The following is a 17120-nucleotide window of genomic DNA, read 5'->3' as shown; positions in this document are numbered from 1 at the left end:
CCTGAGTGTATGGGTGGATGACAAACTCATATTGAGTGGCCAGTGTCAGGCAGCTGCTACAAAGGCAAATAAAAAAATGGGATGTATTAAAAGAGGCATAGATGCTCATGAGGAGAACATAATTTTACCTCTATACAAGTCACTAGTTCGACCACACTTAGAATACTGTGCACAGTTCTGGTCTCCGGTGTTTAAGAAAGACATAGCTGAACTAGAGCGGGTGCAGAGAAGAGCGACCAAGGTTATTAGAGGACTGGGGGGTCTGCAATACCAAGATAGGTTATTACACTTGGGGCTGTTTAGTTTGGAAAAACGAAGACTAAGGGGTGATCTTATTTTAATGCATAAATATATGAGGGGACAGTACAAAGACCTTTCTGCTGATCTTTTTAATCATAGACCGGTGACAGGGACAAGGGGGCATCCTCTACTTCTGGAGGAAAGAAGGTTTAAGCATAATAACAGACGCGGATTCTTTACTGTAAGAGCAGTGAGACTATGGAACTCTCTGCCGTATGATGTTGTAAATGAGTGATTCACTGCTAAAATTTAAGAGGGGACTGGATGCCTTTTTTGAAAAGTATAATGTTACAGGGTATATACACTAGATTCCTTGATAGGGCGTTGATCCAGGGAACTAGTCTGATTGCCGTATGTGGAGTCGGGAAGGAATTTTTTTCCCCAATGTGGAGCTTACTCTTTGCCACATGGTTTTTTTTTGCCTTCCTCTGGATCAACATGTTAGGGCATGTTAGGTTAGGCTATGGGTTGAACTAGATGGACTTAAAGTCTTCCTTCAACCTTAATAACTATGTAACTATTCTACCATTAGGTTGTGCTTTTTTTTTTAAACAGTGAAACCTCCAAACGACCTGAAAAGAAAATCAGATTTTACTCTAGTGAATGTTTACTTTCTCGTATATTTTGTATTTTGGTCCTCTTTCAGAGGTGTACCCCTCCAATGAAAAATTTCACTCTATTTTGAAACAAATAATACATTTTCTTCCCACAGCCGCACTGCCACACTACTGACTGCATAGGTAAGTGCATATGGCACCATTGGCACAAATGGTTTGGTACTGCAGTTCCCCTCACAGCAGATTGTTGGGTGGCAATGTGCAAAGAAAAACAGGGAAGGGGGTACAACACTACACCAGCACTGTAGCCCTTTGATTTTCAGGATCAGTGAGGGTCACAGAGAGATCCTACGATATACCATCACCTTATAAAGTAGGAAACCATTTTTATTATTGCTAAATGTTGGAAATCTCGAACTTTATATCCTCTTGAGGAATGGCTGCATGTTGTGAAAATTAAGTAATCAGAATTGGCATCTATCCAAGAGAATAAAAGTTCTAGTTGCCAACTGTTTCTACTACTATTTATTTTCTCCTAAATTACTTATGGATTTTGGCAGAGGTGTTTGCACTTGTTTTCTAGGAATGGTTTGTCTTATCTTCAGTCATTATATGTTTTGAATGATGGTTGTTTAGCCAAGATTTCTCTTCGTTTAGATCCAGGCTTAAATATTAATGTGTTCACTGTTTTATTATTGCAGAATAGATATGGGCAATATAAAGTTTTGCTGAACTCCTACCATGAGCAACATAAAGAAGAGCAATCAAATGGCAAACAGATCTAATAAATCAATGAAAGAACACGCACCACGGCTGAGTAATCTAACAGTGGAAAATGTCACCAAATTAGAACTGGAATACGACTCTTTTGATGGTGAAAGACAAAAGGTAGAGGAATACATCAGGAAGAACCAGCAGCAAGAGGAACTAAAAAAGAATACAGGACTATCACCTTCTGAAACACAAGGGAAAGACTTGGTGGAATGTGGAACTAATACGACATTGGAAGACATTGGAGGATACGGTGTGTTAGGTTGGGTAGACGTAGCATTTTCTCCTATGGTCAGTTACTCCATCGGGACTCATGCCCGAATTCCTGCAAAATGGGATTTGTATGTATATGCTCACAAAGCAATGTCCTATAATGATGCAGACTCAGCCAAATTGTGCTCTGCCTTACATAATTTTTGACCAAATACACCTATTGATGCATGGCAGAGTACACTGTGACTCCGTCAGCATCATTATAGGCAACGGCCCTGTCGACACATATGCCCATATTACATTTTCATGATTAAGAGCTAGTGTAGCTTGAAACACGTCGGCCGTTGTACTATCATGGTTTTTACATTTTTCTTTTTCATGTTTTAATCTACCAATAAATATGATGTTTTATTACTTTTGCAGTTGCCGGATTTTCAAATTTTTTGTTTCACAGTTTACTCCCTCAGGAAACCAGCTTGAAGTCTCCATGCACCGCAGCCTTAAGGTACCTTCACACTAAGCGACTTTGCAACGATAGCGATCCGTGACGTTGCAGCGTCCTGGATAGCGATATCATTGTGTTTGACACGCAGCAGCGATCAGGATCCTGCTGTGATATCGCTGGTTGTTGCTGAAAGTTCAGAACTTTATTTGGTCGTCAGATCGGCGTGTATCTTTGTGTTTGACAGCAAAAGCAACGATGCCAGCAATGTTTTACAATGGTAACCAGGGTAAATATCGGGTTACTAAGCGCAGGGCCGCGCTTAGTAACCTGATGTTTACCCTGGTTACCATTGTAAATGTAAAAAAAAAAAAAACAGTACATACTCACCTTCTGCTGTCTGTCACACGTCCCCCGCCGTCCGCTTCCCGCACTGACTGTGAGTGCCAGCCGTAAAGTAAAAGCAGAGCACAGCGGTGACATCACCGCTGTGCTGTGCCTTACGGCCGGCGCTCACAGTCAGTGCAGGAAGCAGTCGCCGGGGACGCGATAGGCACCGAAATGTGAGTATGTACTGTTTGGTTTTTTTACATTTACACTGGTAACCAGGGTAAACATTGGGTTACTAAGCGCGGCCCTGCGCTTAGTAACCCGATGTTTACCCTGGTTACCCGGGGACTACGGCATCGTTGGTCGCTGGAGAGCTGTCTGTGTGACAGCTCTCCAGCGACCACACAGCGACGCTGCAGCGATCGGCATCATTGTCGATATCGCTGCAGCGTCGCTTAATGTGAAGGTACCTTTATTCTAGGAATCTCTCAACCCAGCGAGCTGATGTTTGTTCCATTGTGTTTTCTTTTGTTTGGAAGTAAACCTCGACTGAGCTACTGGCAGTGATAGAAAACACTTATGTGAACCCAACCTTGTATCGTATTACATATGGTATTATATTTTGTACATTTCAAACTGTTTAGTATTATTGAGCGATACCTTCCGATATGCAAAGGTATCGGTATCGGATTGGATCGGCCGATATCCAAAAAATATCGGATATCGCCGATACCGATACCCGATACCCGATACCAATGCATATCAATGGGACACAAAATATCGGAATGGTTCCCAGTGTCTGAAGGAGAGGAAACTCTCCTTCAGGCCCTGGGATCCATATTCATGTATAAAATAAAGAATAAAAATAAAAAATATGGATATACTCACCCTCCGACGGCCCCGGCTCTCACCGGTCCAAGCGTCTGCCTCCGTTCCTAAGAATGCAGAGTGAAGGACCTTCGATGACGTCGCGGCTTGTGATTGGTCGCGTGACCGCTCATGTGACCGCTCAAGCGACCAATCACAAGCCGCGACGTCATCGAAGGTCCTTCACTCCCTGCATTCTTAGGAACGGAGGCACCGCTAAGAGCCAGGGTCCGCCGGAGGGGTGAGTATATCAATATATTTTATTTTTATTATTTATTTTTTACATGAATATGGATCCCAGGGCCTGAAGGAGAGTCTCCTCTCCTCCAGACCCTGGGAACCATACGCACCGCACACTTCCGATTCCGATTTCCGATATCGCAAAAATATCGGAACTCGGTATCGGAATTCTGATACAGCAAATATCGGCCGATACCCGATATTTGCAGTATCGGAATGCTCAACACTACACTACTAGTGTCATTGAAGTTTAGGGATGTCTCCCCTCAAAAATTATGTTTTCCCTATCACATCGTTCACTATAATTGCTTTTTTTTTTTTTTTTTTTTAAGCTTCAAATATACAAAAGTTAAATCGAGATCAAAACCACTGCCTTCAGTGTAGTCAGCCGACAGTTTATGGGTTCTCTAACAGTAACTTGGCATAAAGGAAAAAAAAGCTCGAGCATATTGGATTTCAACATGTTCTTTTATTTGTTCACCCGGTAGAGTATTCTCTGCCAGCGATTTCACTGGGTCAGGATAAAGAGCTCACAACAAAACGTGTATTCAAGGGTATTTCATATACTGTATATGTCCATGGGGTGATAAAATCAAATAACATATTAGCATATTACAAGGCTATGCCATGGCATTATAATTTGAGAGGCTCTGACCCCTAGGATCACTGATGAGGGATGATCACCATAGCGAAGGGTCCAAAGTTCCTTCGACTTCTTCCTTGTATAGCAACATTGAGGGCTATCCTCTGTACATGGAAAAGCAGTGCAAGTTAATTCAAATGAATGGGATTATGTTGTTGTGGGTGAGTGAGTGACCCGGCAGTCAGATTGCTATTGATCAGCAGGGGATAACTATTATTATCCAAACTGAGATAGAGCCATGAGTTTTACTGAACATTCCTGCTTTAGCACTGTACTGGTTGTTTGACACTGAAGCTTTTGCAAGAACAGGAACTGTTTTCCATTTGGTTGTAATTATTGTGGTGTATGTCTCTTGAGCAACCAACATAAAAGATATTGAAATACTCATGTAATTGAAAACAAATTGCATATACATTATTTTTTTACAAATCAGTAACAAAACTAAATTTGATGTAAAACTTCAGAGACAATTTTTAACAAAAGACACTGAAAAATATCCCAAACAACTTTGCAATAATTGGCAAAAATGCTATTCAGCTAAAATTTATAGCGCAAGCTTAGTTGAAAATAGAATTTCCCATACGTTGCGTGACTGAGCAAACTACTGTAACAAGTTCCATAAAACACTCATGTGACATGAGCCTGAAGGCAGAGCTGTGACCTAGTCCTCTTCTATTATTTTACTGCTTAGTGCCTCATGTACTATGCAGTGATAAAATAAAGGTTTTCCCATGGGAGGGCTGGCAAATAGTTAGAGGTCAGTTGTCCTGGGGCCACTCGATTTTACAAATAAGGACCTGCTCTCCTAATTCTGTGTAATGTCCAAACCTGCAGGATATACACATATGAATGCTTTATGACGAGATTCAGTATATTTATTGTTATCCAAAAATAATATTTTATTTTAGACACAAAACTGCTTTCATAGCAGCATAGACCACTTTGTTACACGCCCAGAAACTTAAATGTATTTTATTGGGATTTTATATGATATACCAACACAAAATAGCAAGTACTTGTGGAGTGTTAAAAAAATGGCTTTCTAAATATTAACCCCTTAACGACCTTTGACGCATACGCTGCGTCATGAAAGTCGGTGCCAAAACGACCTATGACGCAGCGTATGCGTCATGGAATGATCGCGTCCCTGCAGATCGGGTGAAGGGGTTAACTCCTATTTTACCCGATCTGCAGGGAGAGGGGGAGTGGTGCTTCAGCCCAGGGGGGGTGGCTTCACCCCCCCGTGGCTACGATCGCTCTGATTGGCTGTTGAAAGTGAAACTGCCAATCAGAGCGATTTGTAATATTTCACCTAAAAAACTGGTGAAATATTACAATCCAGCCATGGCCGATGCTGCAATACCATCGGCCATGGCTGGAAATACTAAAGTGCCCCCCCCACACCCACCGATCGCCCCCCCAGTGCTCCGTTAGTCCTCCGGTCCCCTCCGTCCGCCTGCCGGCTCCCCCGTCCTGCTGTCCGCTCCCTCCTTGCTCAGATCCCCCCCCCCTGTGCTCCGATCACCCCCCCTGTGCTCCGATCCACCCCCCCACCACCCCTTCATACTTACCGATCCTCCCGGTGTCCGGCCGTCTCCTCCCTGGGCGCCGCCATCTTGGAAAATGGCGGGCGCATGCTCAGTGCGCCCGCCGAATCTGCCAGTCGGCAGATTCCTTACAGGTACATTTTGATCGCTGTGGTAGGTTCTATCACAGCGATCAAAATAAAAAAAATAATAAATAACCCCCCCCCCCCTTTATCACCCCCATAGGGACAATAATAAAATAAAGATTTTTTTTTTTTTTTTTCCACTAGGGTTAGGGTTAGAACTAGGGTTAGAACTAGGGGTAGGGTTAGGGTTACGGGTAGGGTTAGGGGTAGGGTTATGGCATGTGCACACAGAGCGGATCGGCCGCGGATCCGCAGCGGATCGGCCGCGGATCCGCAGCGGATCCGCAGCGGATTGGCAGCGGATTGGCCGCGGATCCGCAGCGGATTGGCAGCGGATTGGCCGCGGATCCGCAGCGGATTGGCAGCAGACCCGCAGCGGATGGGCCGCGGATCTGCCGCGGATCCGCAGCGGATCGGCAGCGGATCGGCAGCGGATCCGCAACGGATCGGCAGCGGATCCGCAGCGGATCCGCAGCGGATCGGCAGCGGATCCGCAGCGGATTGGCCGCGGATCCGCAGCGGATTGGCAGCGGATCCGCAGCGGATTGGCAGCGGATTGGCCGCGGATCCGCAGCGGATTGGCAGCGGATCCGCAGCGGATTGGCCGCGGATCCGCAGCGGATTGGCAGCGGATCCGCAGCGGATTGGCCGCGGATCCGCAGCGGATTGGCAGCGGATCCGCAGCGGATTGGCAGCGGATTGGCCGCGGATCCGCAGCGGATTGGCAGCGGATCCGCAGCGGATTGGCCGCGGATCCGCAGCGGATTGGCAGCGGATCCGCAGCGGATTGGCCGCGGATCCGCAGCGGATTGGCAGCGGATTGGCCGCGGATCCGCAGCGGATTGGCCGCTGCGAATTCGAAGCAGTTTTCCATCAGGTTTACAGTACCATGTACACCTAAGGAAAACCAAATCCGCTGTGCCCATGGTGCGGAAAATTCCGTGCAGAAACGCTGCGTTGTATTTTCCGCAGCATGTCAATTCTTTGTGCGGATTCCGCAGCGTTTTACACCTGTTCCTCAATAGGAATCCGCAGGTGAAATCCGCACAAAAAAACACTGGAAATCTGCTGTAAATCCGCAGGTAAAACGCAGTGCCTTTTACCTGCAGATTTTTCAAAAATCGTGCGGAAAAATCTCACACGAATCCGCAACGTGGGCACATAGCCTTAGGGTTAGGTTTGGAATTAGAGTTAGGGTTGGAATTAGGGCTAGGGTTTGAAATAGGGTTAAGATTAGGCTTGTGGTTAGGGTTACGGATAGGGTTAGGGGTGTGTTGGGGTTACAGTTGTGGTTAGGGTTGGGATTAGGGTTACGGTTGGGATTAGGGTTAGGATTAGGGTTGGAATTAGGGTTACGGGTGTGTTGCGGTTAGGGTTGTGGTTAGGGGTGTGTTGGGGTTAGGGTTGTGATTAGGGTTATGGCTACAGTTGGGATTAGGATTAGGGGTGTGTTGGGGTTAGTGTTGAAGTTAGAATTGAGGGGTTTCCACTGTTTAGGCACATCAGGGGTCTCCAAACGCAACATGGCGCCACCATTGATTCCAGCCAATCTTGCGTTCAAAAAGTCAAATGGTGCTCCCGCCCTTCCAAGCCCCGACGTGCGCCCAAACAGTGGTTTACCCCCACATTTGGGGTACCAGCGTACTCAGGACAAACTGGGCAACAACTGTTGGGGTCCAATTTCTCCTGTTACCCTTGCAAAAATAAAAAATTACTTGCTAAAACATAATTTTTGAGGAAAGAACAATTATTTTTTATTTTCACGGCTCTGCGTTATAAACTTCTGTGAAGCACTTGGGGGTTGAAAGTGCTCACCACACATCTAGATAAGTTCCTTCGGGGGTCTAGTTTCCAAAATGGGGTCACTTGTGGGGTGTTTCTACTGTTTAGGCACATCAGGGGCTCTGCAAATGCAATGTGACGCCCGCAGACCATTCCATCAAAGTCTGCATTTCAAATGTCACTACTTCCCTTCCGAGCCCTGACGTGCGCCCAAACAGTGGTTTACCCCCACATATGGGGTATCAGCGTACTCACAACAAACTGGGCAACAAATATTGGGGTCCAAATTCTCCTGTTACCCTTGTGAAAATAAAAAATTGCTTGCTAAAACATCTTTTTTGAGGAAAGAAAAATGATTTTTTATTTTCACGGCTCTGCGTTGTAAACTTCTGTGAAGTACTTGGGGGTTGAACGTGCTCACCACACATCTAGATAAGTTCCTTGGGGGGTCTAGTTTCCAAAATGGGGTCACTTGTGGGGGGTTTCTACTGTTTAGGCATATCAGGGACTCTGCAAACGTAACATGATGCCCGCAGACCATTCCATCAAAGTCTGCATTCCAAAACGTCACTACTTCCCTTCCGAGCCCCGGCATGTGCCCAAACAGTGGTTTACCCCCACATATGGGGTATCAGCGTACTCAGGAGAAACTGGACAACAACTTTTGGGGTCCAATTTCTCCTGTTACTCTTGCAAAAATAAAAAATTCTGGGCTAAAAAAATATTTTTGAGGAAAGGAAACACATTTATTATTTTCACGGCTCTGCATTATAAACTTGTGAAGCACTTGGGGGTTCAAAGTGCTCACCACACATCTAGATAAGTTCCCTTGGGGGTCTAGTTTCCAAAATGGAGTCACTTGTGGGGAGTTCCTACTGTTTAGGCACATCAGGGGCTCTGCAAACGCAACATGATGCCCGCAGAGCATTCCATCAAAGTCTGCATTTCAAAACGTCACTACTTCCCTTCCGAACCCCGACGTGTGCCAAAACAGTGGTTTACCCCCACATATGGGGTATCAGCGTACTCAGGAGAAACTGGACAACAACTTTTGGGGTCCAATTTCTCCTGTTACTCTTGCAAAAATAAAAAAATTCTGGGCTAAAAAAATATTTTTGAGGAAAGGAAACACATTTTTTATTTTCACGGCTCTGCGTTATAAACTTCTGTGAAGCACTTGGGGGTTCAAAGTGCTCACCACACATCTAGATTAGTTCCTTGGGAGGTCTAGTTTCCAAAATGGGGTCACTTGTGCGGGAGCTCCAATGTTTAGGCACACAGGGGCTCTCCAAACGCGACATGGTGTCCGCTAATGATTGGAGCTAATTTTCCATTCAAAAAGCCAAATGGCGTGCCTTCCCTTCCGAGCCCTGCCGTGCGCCCAAACAGTGGTTTACCCCCACATATGGGGTATCATCGTACTCAGGAGAAATTGGATCCCAAATGTTGTTGTCCAGTTTGTCCTATTACCCTTGGGAAAATAAAAAATTCTGGGCTAAAAATCATTTTTGAGGAAAGAAAAATTATTTTTTTATTTTCACGGCTCTGCGTTATAAACTTCTGTGAAGCACCTGGAGGTTATAAGTGCTCACTATGCATCTAGATAAGTTCCTTGGGGGGTCTAGTTTCCAAAATGGGGTCACTTGTAGGGGAGCTCCAATGTTTAGGCACACAGGGGCTCTCCAAATGCGACATGGTGTCCGCTAACGATTGGAGCTAATTTTCCATTCAAAAAGTCAAATGGCACGCCTCCCTTTCCGAGCCTTGCCGTGCACCCAAACAGTGGTTTACCCCCACATATGAGGTATCGGCATACTCAGGAGAAATTGCCCAACAAATTTTAGGATCCATTTTATCCTGTTGCCCATGTGAAAATGAAAGAATTGAGGCTAAAAGAAATTTTGTGTGAAAAAAAAGTACTTTTTCATTTTTGCGGATCAATTTGTGAAGCACCTGGGGGTTTAAAGTGCTCACTATGCCTCTAGATGAGTTCCTTGGGGGGTCTAGTTTCCAAAATGGGGTCACTTGTGGAGGAGCTCCAATGTTTAGGTACACAGGGGCTTTCCAAACGCGACATGGTGTCCGCTAACGATGGAGATAATTTTTCATTCAAAAAGTCAAATGGCGCTCCTTCCCTTCCGAGCCTTACCATGTGCCCAAACAGTGGTTTACCCCCACATGTGAGGTATTGGTGTACTCAGGAGAAATTGCCCAACAAAATTTAGGATCCATTTTATCCTGTTGCCCATGTGAAAATGAAAAAATTGAGGCTAAAATAATTTTTTTGTGAAAAAAAAGTACTTTTTCATTTTTACGGATCAATTTGTGAAGCACCTGGGGGTTTAAAGTGCTCACTATGCTTCTAGATAAGTTCCTTGGGGGGTCTAGTTTCCAAAATGGGGTTACTTGTGGGGGAGCTCCAATGTTTAGGCACACAGGGGCTCTCCAAACGTGACATGGTGTGGGCTAAAGATTGGAGCCAATTTTTCATTCAAAAAGTCAAATGGCGCTCCTTCCCTTCCGAGCCCTGCCGTGCGCCCAAACAGTGGTTTACCCCCACATATGAGGTATCAGCGTACTCAGGACAAATTGGACAACAACGTCCGTGGTCCAGTTTCTCCTTTTACCGCTGGGAAAATAAAAAAATTGTTGCTAAAAGATCATTTTTGTGACTAAAAAGTTAAATGTTCATTTTTTACTTCCATGTTGCTTCTGCTGCTGTGAAACACCTGAAGGGTTAATAAACTTCTTGAATGTGGTTTTGAGCACCTTGAGGGGTGCAGTTTTTAGAATGGTGTCACTTTTGGGTATTTTCAGCCATATAGAACCCTCAAAATGACTTCAAATGTGAGGTGGTCCCTAAAAAAAATGGTTTTGTAAATTTTGTTGTAAAAATAAGAAATCACTGGTCAAATTTTAACCCTTATAACTTCCTAGCAAAAAAAAAAAATGTTTCCAAAATTGTGCTGATGTAAAGTAGACATGTGGGAAACGTTATTTATTAACTATTTTGTGTCACATAACTCTCTGGTTTAACAGAATAAAAATTCAAAATGTGAAAATTGCGAAATTTTCAAATTTTTTGCCAAATTTCCGTTTTTTTCACAAATAAACTCAGAAATTATCGACCTAAATTTACCACTAACATGAAGCCCAATATGTCACGAAAAAACAATCTCAGAATCGCTAGGATCCGTTGAAGCGTTCCTGAGTTATTACCTCATAAAGGGACACTGGTCAGAATTTCAAAAAACGGCAAGGTCATTAAGGCCAAAATAGGCTGGGTCATGAAGGGGTTAAAAAAAAATCTGAAAATTGTGATGAGCATTTGTATTCACTGTGTAGGACCACCTTTTGCTGCAATTACTGCTGCAAGTTTTTTTAGGTATGTCTGTACCAGCTTTGCACATCTAGAGGCTGACATTTTTGCCAATTCTTCTTTGCACACTCGTTCTAGCTAGGTGAGATTAGATGGAGAGCATCTGTGAACAGGAATTTTCAAGCCTTACTATATATTCGTAATGGGATGATGGTCTAAACTTTGATGGGGTCTATCACACACATGTACAGTTGTGGCCAAAAGTATTGACACCCCAGCAATTCTGTCAGATAATACTCAGTTTCGTCCTGAAAATGATTGCAAACACAAATTCTTTGGTATTATCATCTTCATTTAATTTGTCTTAAATGAAAAAACACAAAAATAATTGTCCTAAAGCCAAATTGGATATAATTCCACAACGAACATAAAAAAGGGGGTGGACAAAAGTATTGGCACTGTTCGAAAAATCATGTGATGCTTCTCTAATTTGTGAAATTAAGAGCACCTGTAACTTACCTGTGGCACCTAACAGGTGTTGGCAATAACTAAATCACACTTACAGCCAGTTGACATGGATTAAAGTTGACTCAACCTCTGTCCTGTGTCCTTGTGGGTACCACATTGAGCATGGAGAAAAGAAAGAAGACCAAAGAACTGTCTGAGGACTTGAGAAACCAAATTGTGAGGAAGCATGAGCAATCTCAAGACTACAAGTCCATCTCCAAAGACCTGAATGTTCCTGTGTCTACCGTGCGCAGTGTCATCAAGAAGTTTAAAGCACATGGCACTGTGGCTAACCTCACTAGATGTGGACGGAAAAGAAAAATTGACAAGAGATTTCAATGCAAGATTGTGCGGATGTTGGATAAAGAACCTCGACTAACATCCAAACAAATTCAAGCTGCCCTGCAGTTCGAGGGTACAACAGTGTCAACCCGTACTATCCGTCGGCGTCTGAATGAAAAGGGACTGTATGGTAAGAGACCCAGGAAGACCCCACTTCTTACCCCGAGACATAAAAAAGCCAGGCTGGAGTTTGCCAAAACTTACCTGAAAAAGCCTAAAACATTTTGGAAGAATGTTCTCTGGTCAGATGAGACAAAAGTAGACCTTTTTGGGCAAAGGCATCAACATAGAGTTTACAGGAGAAAATAAGAGGCATTCAAAGAAAAGAACACGGTCCCTACAGTCAAACATGGCGGAGGTTCCCTGATGTTTTGGGGTTGCTTTGCTGCCTCTGGCACTGGACTGCTTGACCGTGTGCATGGCATTATGAAGTCTGAAGACTACCAACAAATTTTGCAGCATAATGTAGGGCCCAGTGTGAGAAAGCTGGGTCTCCCTCAGAGGTCATGGGTCTTCCAGCAGGACAATGATCCAAAACACACTTCAAAAAGCACTAGAAAATGGTTCGAGAGAAAGCACTGGAGACTTCTAAGGTGGTCAGCAATGAGTCCAGACCTGAATCCCATAGAACACCTGTGGAGAGATCTAAAAATGGCAGTTTGGAGAAGGCACCCTTCAAATATCAGGGACCTGGAGCAGTTTGCCAAAGAAGAATGGTCTAAAATTCCAGCAGAGCATTGTAATAAACTCATTGATGGTTACCGGAAGCGGTTGGTCGCAGTTATTTTTGCTAAAGGTTGTGCAACCAAGTATTAGGCTGAGGGTGCCAAAACTTTTGTCTGGCCCACTTTTGGAGTTTTGTGTGAAATGATCAATGTTTTGCTTCAATCTCTTTTGTGTTTTTTCATTTAAGACAAATTAAATGAGGATAATAATACCAAAGAATTTGTGTTTGCAATCATTTTCAGGAAGAAACTGAGTATTATCTGACAGAATTGCGGGGTTGTCAATACTTTTGGCCACAACTGTATATGCTTTGATATAATCCATTCCATTCTAGCTTCGGCAGTATGCTTAGGGTCATTGTCCTGCTGGACAGTAAACCTACACCTCATCCACAAGTCTTTTGCTACCTCTAATGGGTTTTTCTCCAGGATTGCCCTGTATCTAGTTCCATCCATCTATCCATCTTCCCATAAACTCTGACCTGCTTCCTTGTCCCTGCTGAAGAAAAGCATCTATACAGCATGATGCTGCCACCATCATGTTCAACTGTGAGGATGATATTTTCAGGGAGATGTGCAGTGGTAATTTCTGCAATACATAACGTTTAGCCCAAAAAGTTCTACTTTGGTTTCATCAGACCAGAGCATCTTCTTCCACATGCTAGCTGTGCGCCTACATGGCTTTTTGCAAGCTGCAAAAGGGGCTTCTTATGCCTTGCTTTCTTCTTACTACTCCTTCAATATGGCCAGTTTTGTGGCGCATATGACTAATAGGTGTCATGTGAACAGATTCTTCCATCTCAGCTGTGGAACTCTGCAGCTCCTACAGAGGGACCATGAGCCTTTTGGCCGATTCTCTAAGTAGTGTTCCCCCATTGCTTAGGATATCAGTTTAGGTGAATGGCCATCTCTTGGTAGGTTTGTAGTTGTGCCATATTCCTTCCATTTTTGGATGATGGATTGAACAGTGCTCCATGAGATGTTCAGAGCTTGGGCTTTTTTTATATAACATAACCCTGCCTTACTCGTCTCTGGTGTGTTCCTTGGTTTTCATGATGCTGTTTGATACCTAATGTTCTCAAACAAACTTCTGAGGCCTTCAAAGAACAACTGTAGTTATATTGAGAATAAATTACACACAGGTGGACTCATTTTACTAACTACTGTATTTTTCGGACTATAAGACGCACGTTTTCCCCAAAAAATGTAGGAGTAAAATGGGGGGTGCGTCTTATAGTGCGAACACAAGCTTATCGGGGGTAGTGGCAGAGGTGTGGCGATCCTGCGGCTGTGGGCAGTGCAGAGTGCACCTAAGCAGGGTCCCTTCTTCAAGATGCCGGCAGCAGAAATGTGGCGGCACCGCTGCCCAGTGTCCACGGTGAGCAAAGTGCATCACCAGGTTTCCCTGCGGCCATCTTCCTAAAGCTGTGGGCCACCGGAGGCTTCAGGAAATTGGCTGCTGGAGGCCGCATGTGTGCATATTGAAATCTCGGCGGCACTCGGCTTCAGTAAAATGGCCACCTTACTGAACACCTACTGTTCAGGTGCGGACACCAAACATGGACTTCACAGGAAATTCTATGTTACTGTTTGGGTTCGGCCCTCCGAACACTGAATGTTTGCTTTCTTGACAACCTTGCTAACACTGACAGCTGAGGGTTGCAGCCCCCCAACTATCAGTTTTGCTTTTCTGGTTATCATAAATACAGGAGGAACCCATGCCAATTTTTTAATTGAATTATTTATTTAGAGCACAGGCACTCGTTGACGAATACTCCCATCAGCTGCCACCTGTTCTCCCTGTTATTAGCGCCAGCAGGTGTAGGCTGCTGGGAGCAGTAGTCCCATCGCCAACACCAGTGACTGGACGTAAACTTTTTACCTCTGATCTTTTTGCAGCGTGGGAACCAAGCCTGTCAGACCGGCGGTGATGATTTTTCTGCCATTCAGAAGCAGTGTTTGCCGCACCTTCATGCACATGACAGTGTGGCAAACACTGGATGTTCGAGTACCCCATTCAACTGAATGGGGTCCGGGTTCAGGTCCAGTTACTGTTCTGGTACTTGAACCCAAACTTTTTTTTTTTAACTGTTCGGCCAAACATTCACCCATCTCTAGTAGGTACCACTGGTTCCACCACCAAGTGAGCTTTCAGTGTACATACATTATGCCACCCCACATCATAATCCTGGGAATGGGACATTCCCACTTGAAGATGTTCCACTGACCTCAGGCCACGACTCTCAAAGGCTATTTTGGTGCAGAGTAAAAAGACAATGGAGGTTGGAATGGAGGTCTATCATCTTCAGTGATGAGTCTGGCTTTTGTCTTGTACATAATAATGGCTGAAGATTGGTTTAGATTCGATGTGGGAAACTATGAAGAGACTTTCACATCGGTTGATAACATGTCAAGGTGTGTAAAGTGCATGTATTTCTGTACATGACTTGATACTAAGTAAATGAAGATGTTTTCAAAATGTTATTTCCATTTTTTTATAATTTTTTATAATTTGCATCCTATTAACACGTCTATTGATGCTTTAACCCCTTTCTGACATATGATGTACTATCCCATCGGGGTGGGCCCCTATGACCGACGGGATAGTACATCATATGCGATTGGCCGCACTCACGGGGGGGAGCGCGGCCGATCGCGGCCTGGTGTCAGCTGACTATCGCAGCTGACATCCGGCACTATGTGCCAGGAGTGGTCACGGAATGCCCCTGGCACATTAACCCCCAGAACACCGTGATCAAAAATGATTGCAGTGTTCCGGCGGTATAGGGAAGCATCGCGCAGGGAGGGGGCTCCCTGCGCGCTTCCCTGAGACCCTGAGAGCAACGCGATGTGATCTCATTGCTCCAAGGGTCTCCTACCTCCTCCCTGCAGGCCCCGGATCCAAAATGGCCACGGGGCTACATCAGGGTCCTGCAGGGAGGTGGCTTACCAGCGCCTGCTCAGAGCAAGCACTGGTAAGCCTGCAGCCCTGCATGTCAGATCGCTGATCTGACACAGTGCTGTGCAAAGTGTCAGATCAGCGATCTGACACTATAACTTGATGTCCCCCTGGGGCAATGTTATAGTTTAAAAAAAAAAAAAGGATTCAGATGTGTAAAAAAAAAAAAAAAATTCCTAAATAAAGAAAAAAAAAATATTGTTCCCATAAATACATTTCTTTATCTAAATAAAAAACTAAAAAATAAAAGTACACATATTTAGTATCGCCACATCCGTAACGACCCCACCTATAAAAGTGTTCTGGTAGTTAACCCCTTCAGTGAACACGGTGAGGCAAAAAAGAGGCAAAAAAACGCTTTATTATCATACCGCCAAACAAAAAGTGGAATAACACGCGATTAAAAATACGGATATAAATAACCATGGTACCGCTGAAAACATCATCTTGTCCCGCAAAAAAAGAGCCGCCATACATCAAAGAACAAATAAAGTTATAGTCCTCAGAATAAAGTGATGCAAAAATAATTATTTTTTATATAAAATAGGTTTTATCATATAAAAGCGCCAAAACATAAAAAAATATAAATGGGGTATAGCTGTAATTGTACTGACCCGAAGAATAAAACTGCTTTGTCAATTTTATGAAACGCGGAACGGTATAAACGCCCCCCCAAAAGAAATTCTTGAATAGCTGGTTTTTGGTCATTCTGCCTCACATAAATCTGAATAAAAAGCGATCAAAAAATGTCACATGCCCAAAAATGGTACCAATAAAAACATCAACTCGTCCCACAAAAACAAGATGTCACATGACTCTGTGGACCAAAGTATGGATTATAGCTCTCAAAATGTGGAGACGCAAATACTATTTTTTGCAATAAAAAGCGTCTTTTAGTGTGTGACAGCTGCCAATCATAAAAATCCGCTAAAAAACCCACTATAAAAGTAAATCAAACCCCCCTTCATCACCCCCTTAGTTAGGGGAAAATAATAAAATAAAAAAAATTTATATATTTTTATTTTCCCATTAGGGTTAGGGCTAGGGTTAGGGTTAGGGTTGCGGTTAGGGTTGGGGCTAGGGTTGGGGCTAGGGTTAGGGTTAGGGCTAGGGTTGGGGCTAGGGTTAGGGTTGGGGCTAGGGTTAGGGCTAGGTTTGGGGCTAGGGTTAAGGTTGGGGCTAGCGTTAGGGCTAGGGTTAGGGCTAGGGTTAGGGTTGGGGCTAGGGTTAGGGTTGGGGTTAGGGCTACAGTTAGGGTTGGGGCTAAATTTAGGGTTAGAGTTGGGGCTAAAGTTAGGGTTAGGGCTAAAGTTAGGGTTAGGGTTTGAATTACATTTACGGTTGGGATTAGGGTTAGGGGTGTGTTTGGGTTAGGGTTTCAGTTAGAATTGGGGGTTTCCACTCATTAGGCACATCAGGGGCTCTCCAAATGTGACATGGCGTCCGATCTC

General features: G+C 44.2%; 1 protein-coding gene across 4 annotated transcripts in view; it reads left to right on the top strand.

Annotated features, from left to right (window-relative positions):
• The window catches only part of ERICH6B (glutamate rich 6B), a 412645-nt gene that overhangs the window by 142107 nt on the left and 253418 nt on the right, over positions 1-17120 (top strand). For 3 of the 4 annotated variants that reach the window (XM_077297366.1, XM_077297365.1, XM_077297368.1), the window contains one exon: positions 1559-1881. In XM_077297366.1, coding sequence (XP_077153481.1) covers positions 1599-1881 — 283 coding nt within the window. In that variant the 5' untranslated portion in view covers positions 1559-1598. The remainder of the gene's footprint in view (positions 1-1558; positions 1882-17120) is intronic. The other variant, XM_077297367.1, reaches the window with a different exon arrangement.

Source organism: Ranitomeya variabilis, chromosome 3 (assembly GCF_051348905.1).
Source record: "Ranitomeya variabilis isolate aRanVar5 chromosome 3, aRanVar5.hap1, whole genome shotgun sequence".
NCBI lineage: Eukaryota > Metazoa > Chordata > Amphibia > Anura > Dendrobatidae > Ranitomeya > Ranitomeya variabilis.
The sequence above is the reverse complement of the archived record's forward strand: the minus strand, read 5'-3'. Positions and strand labels throughout refer to the sequence as shown.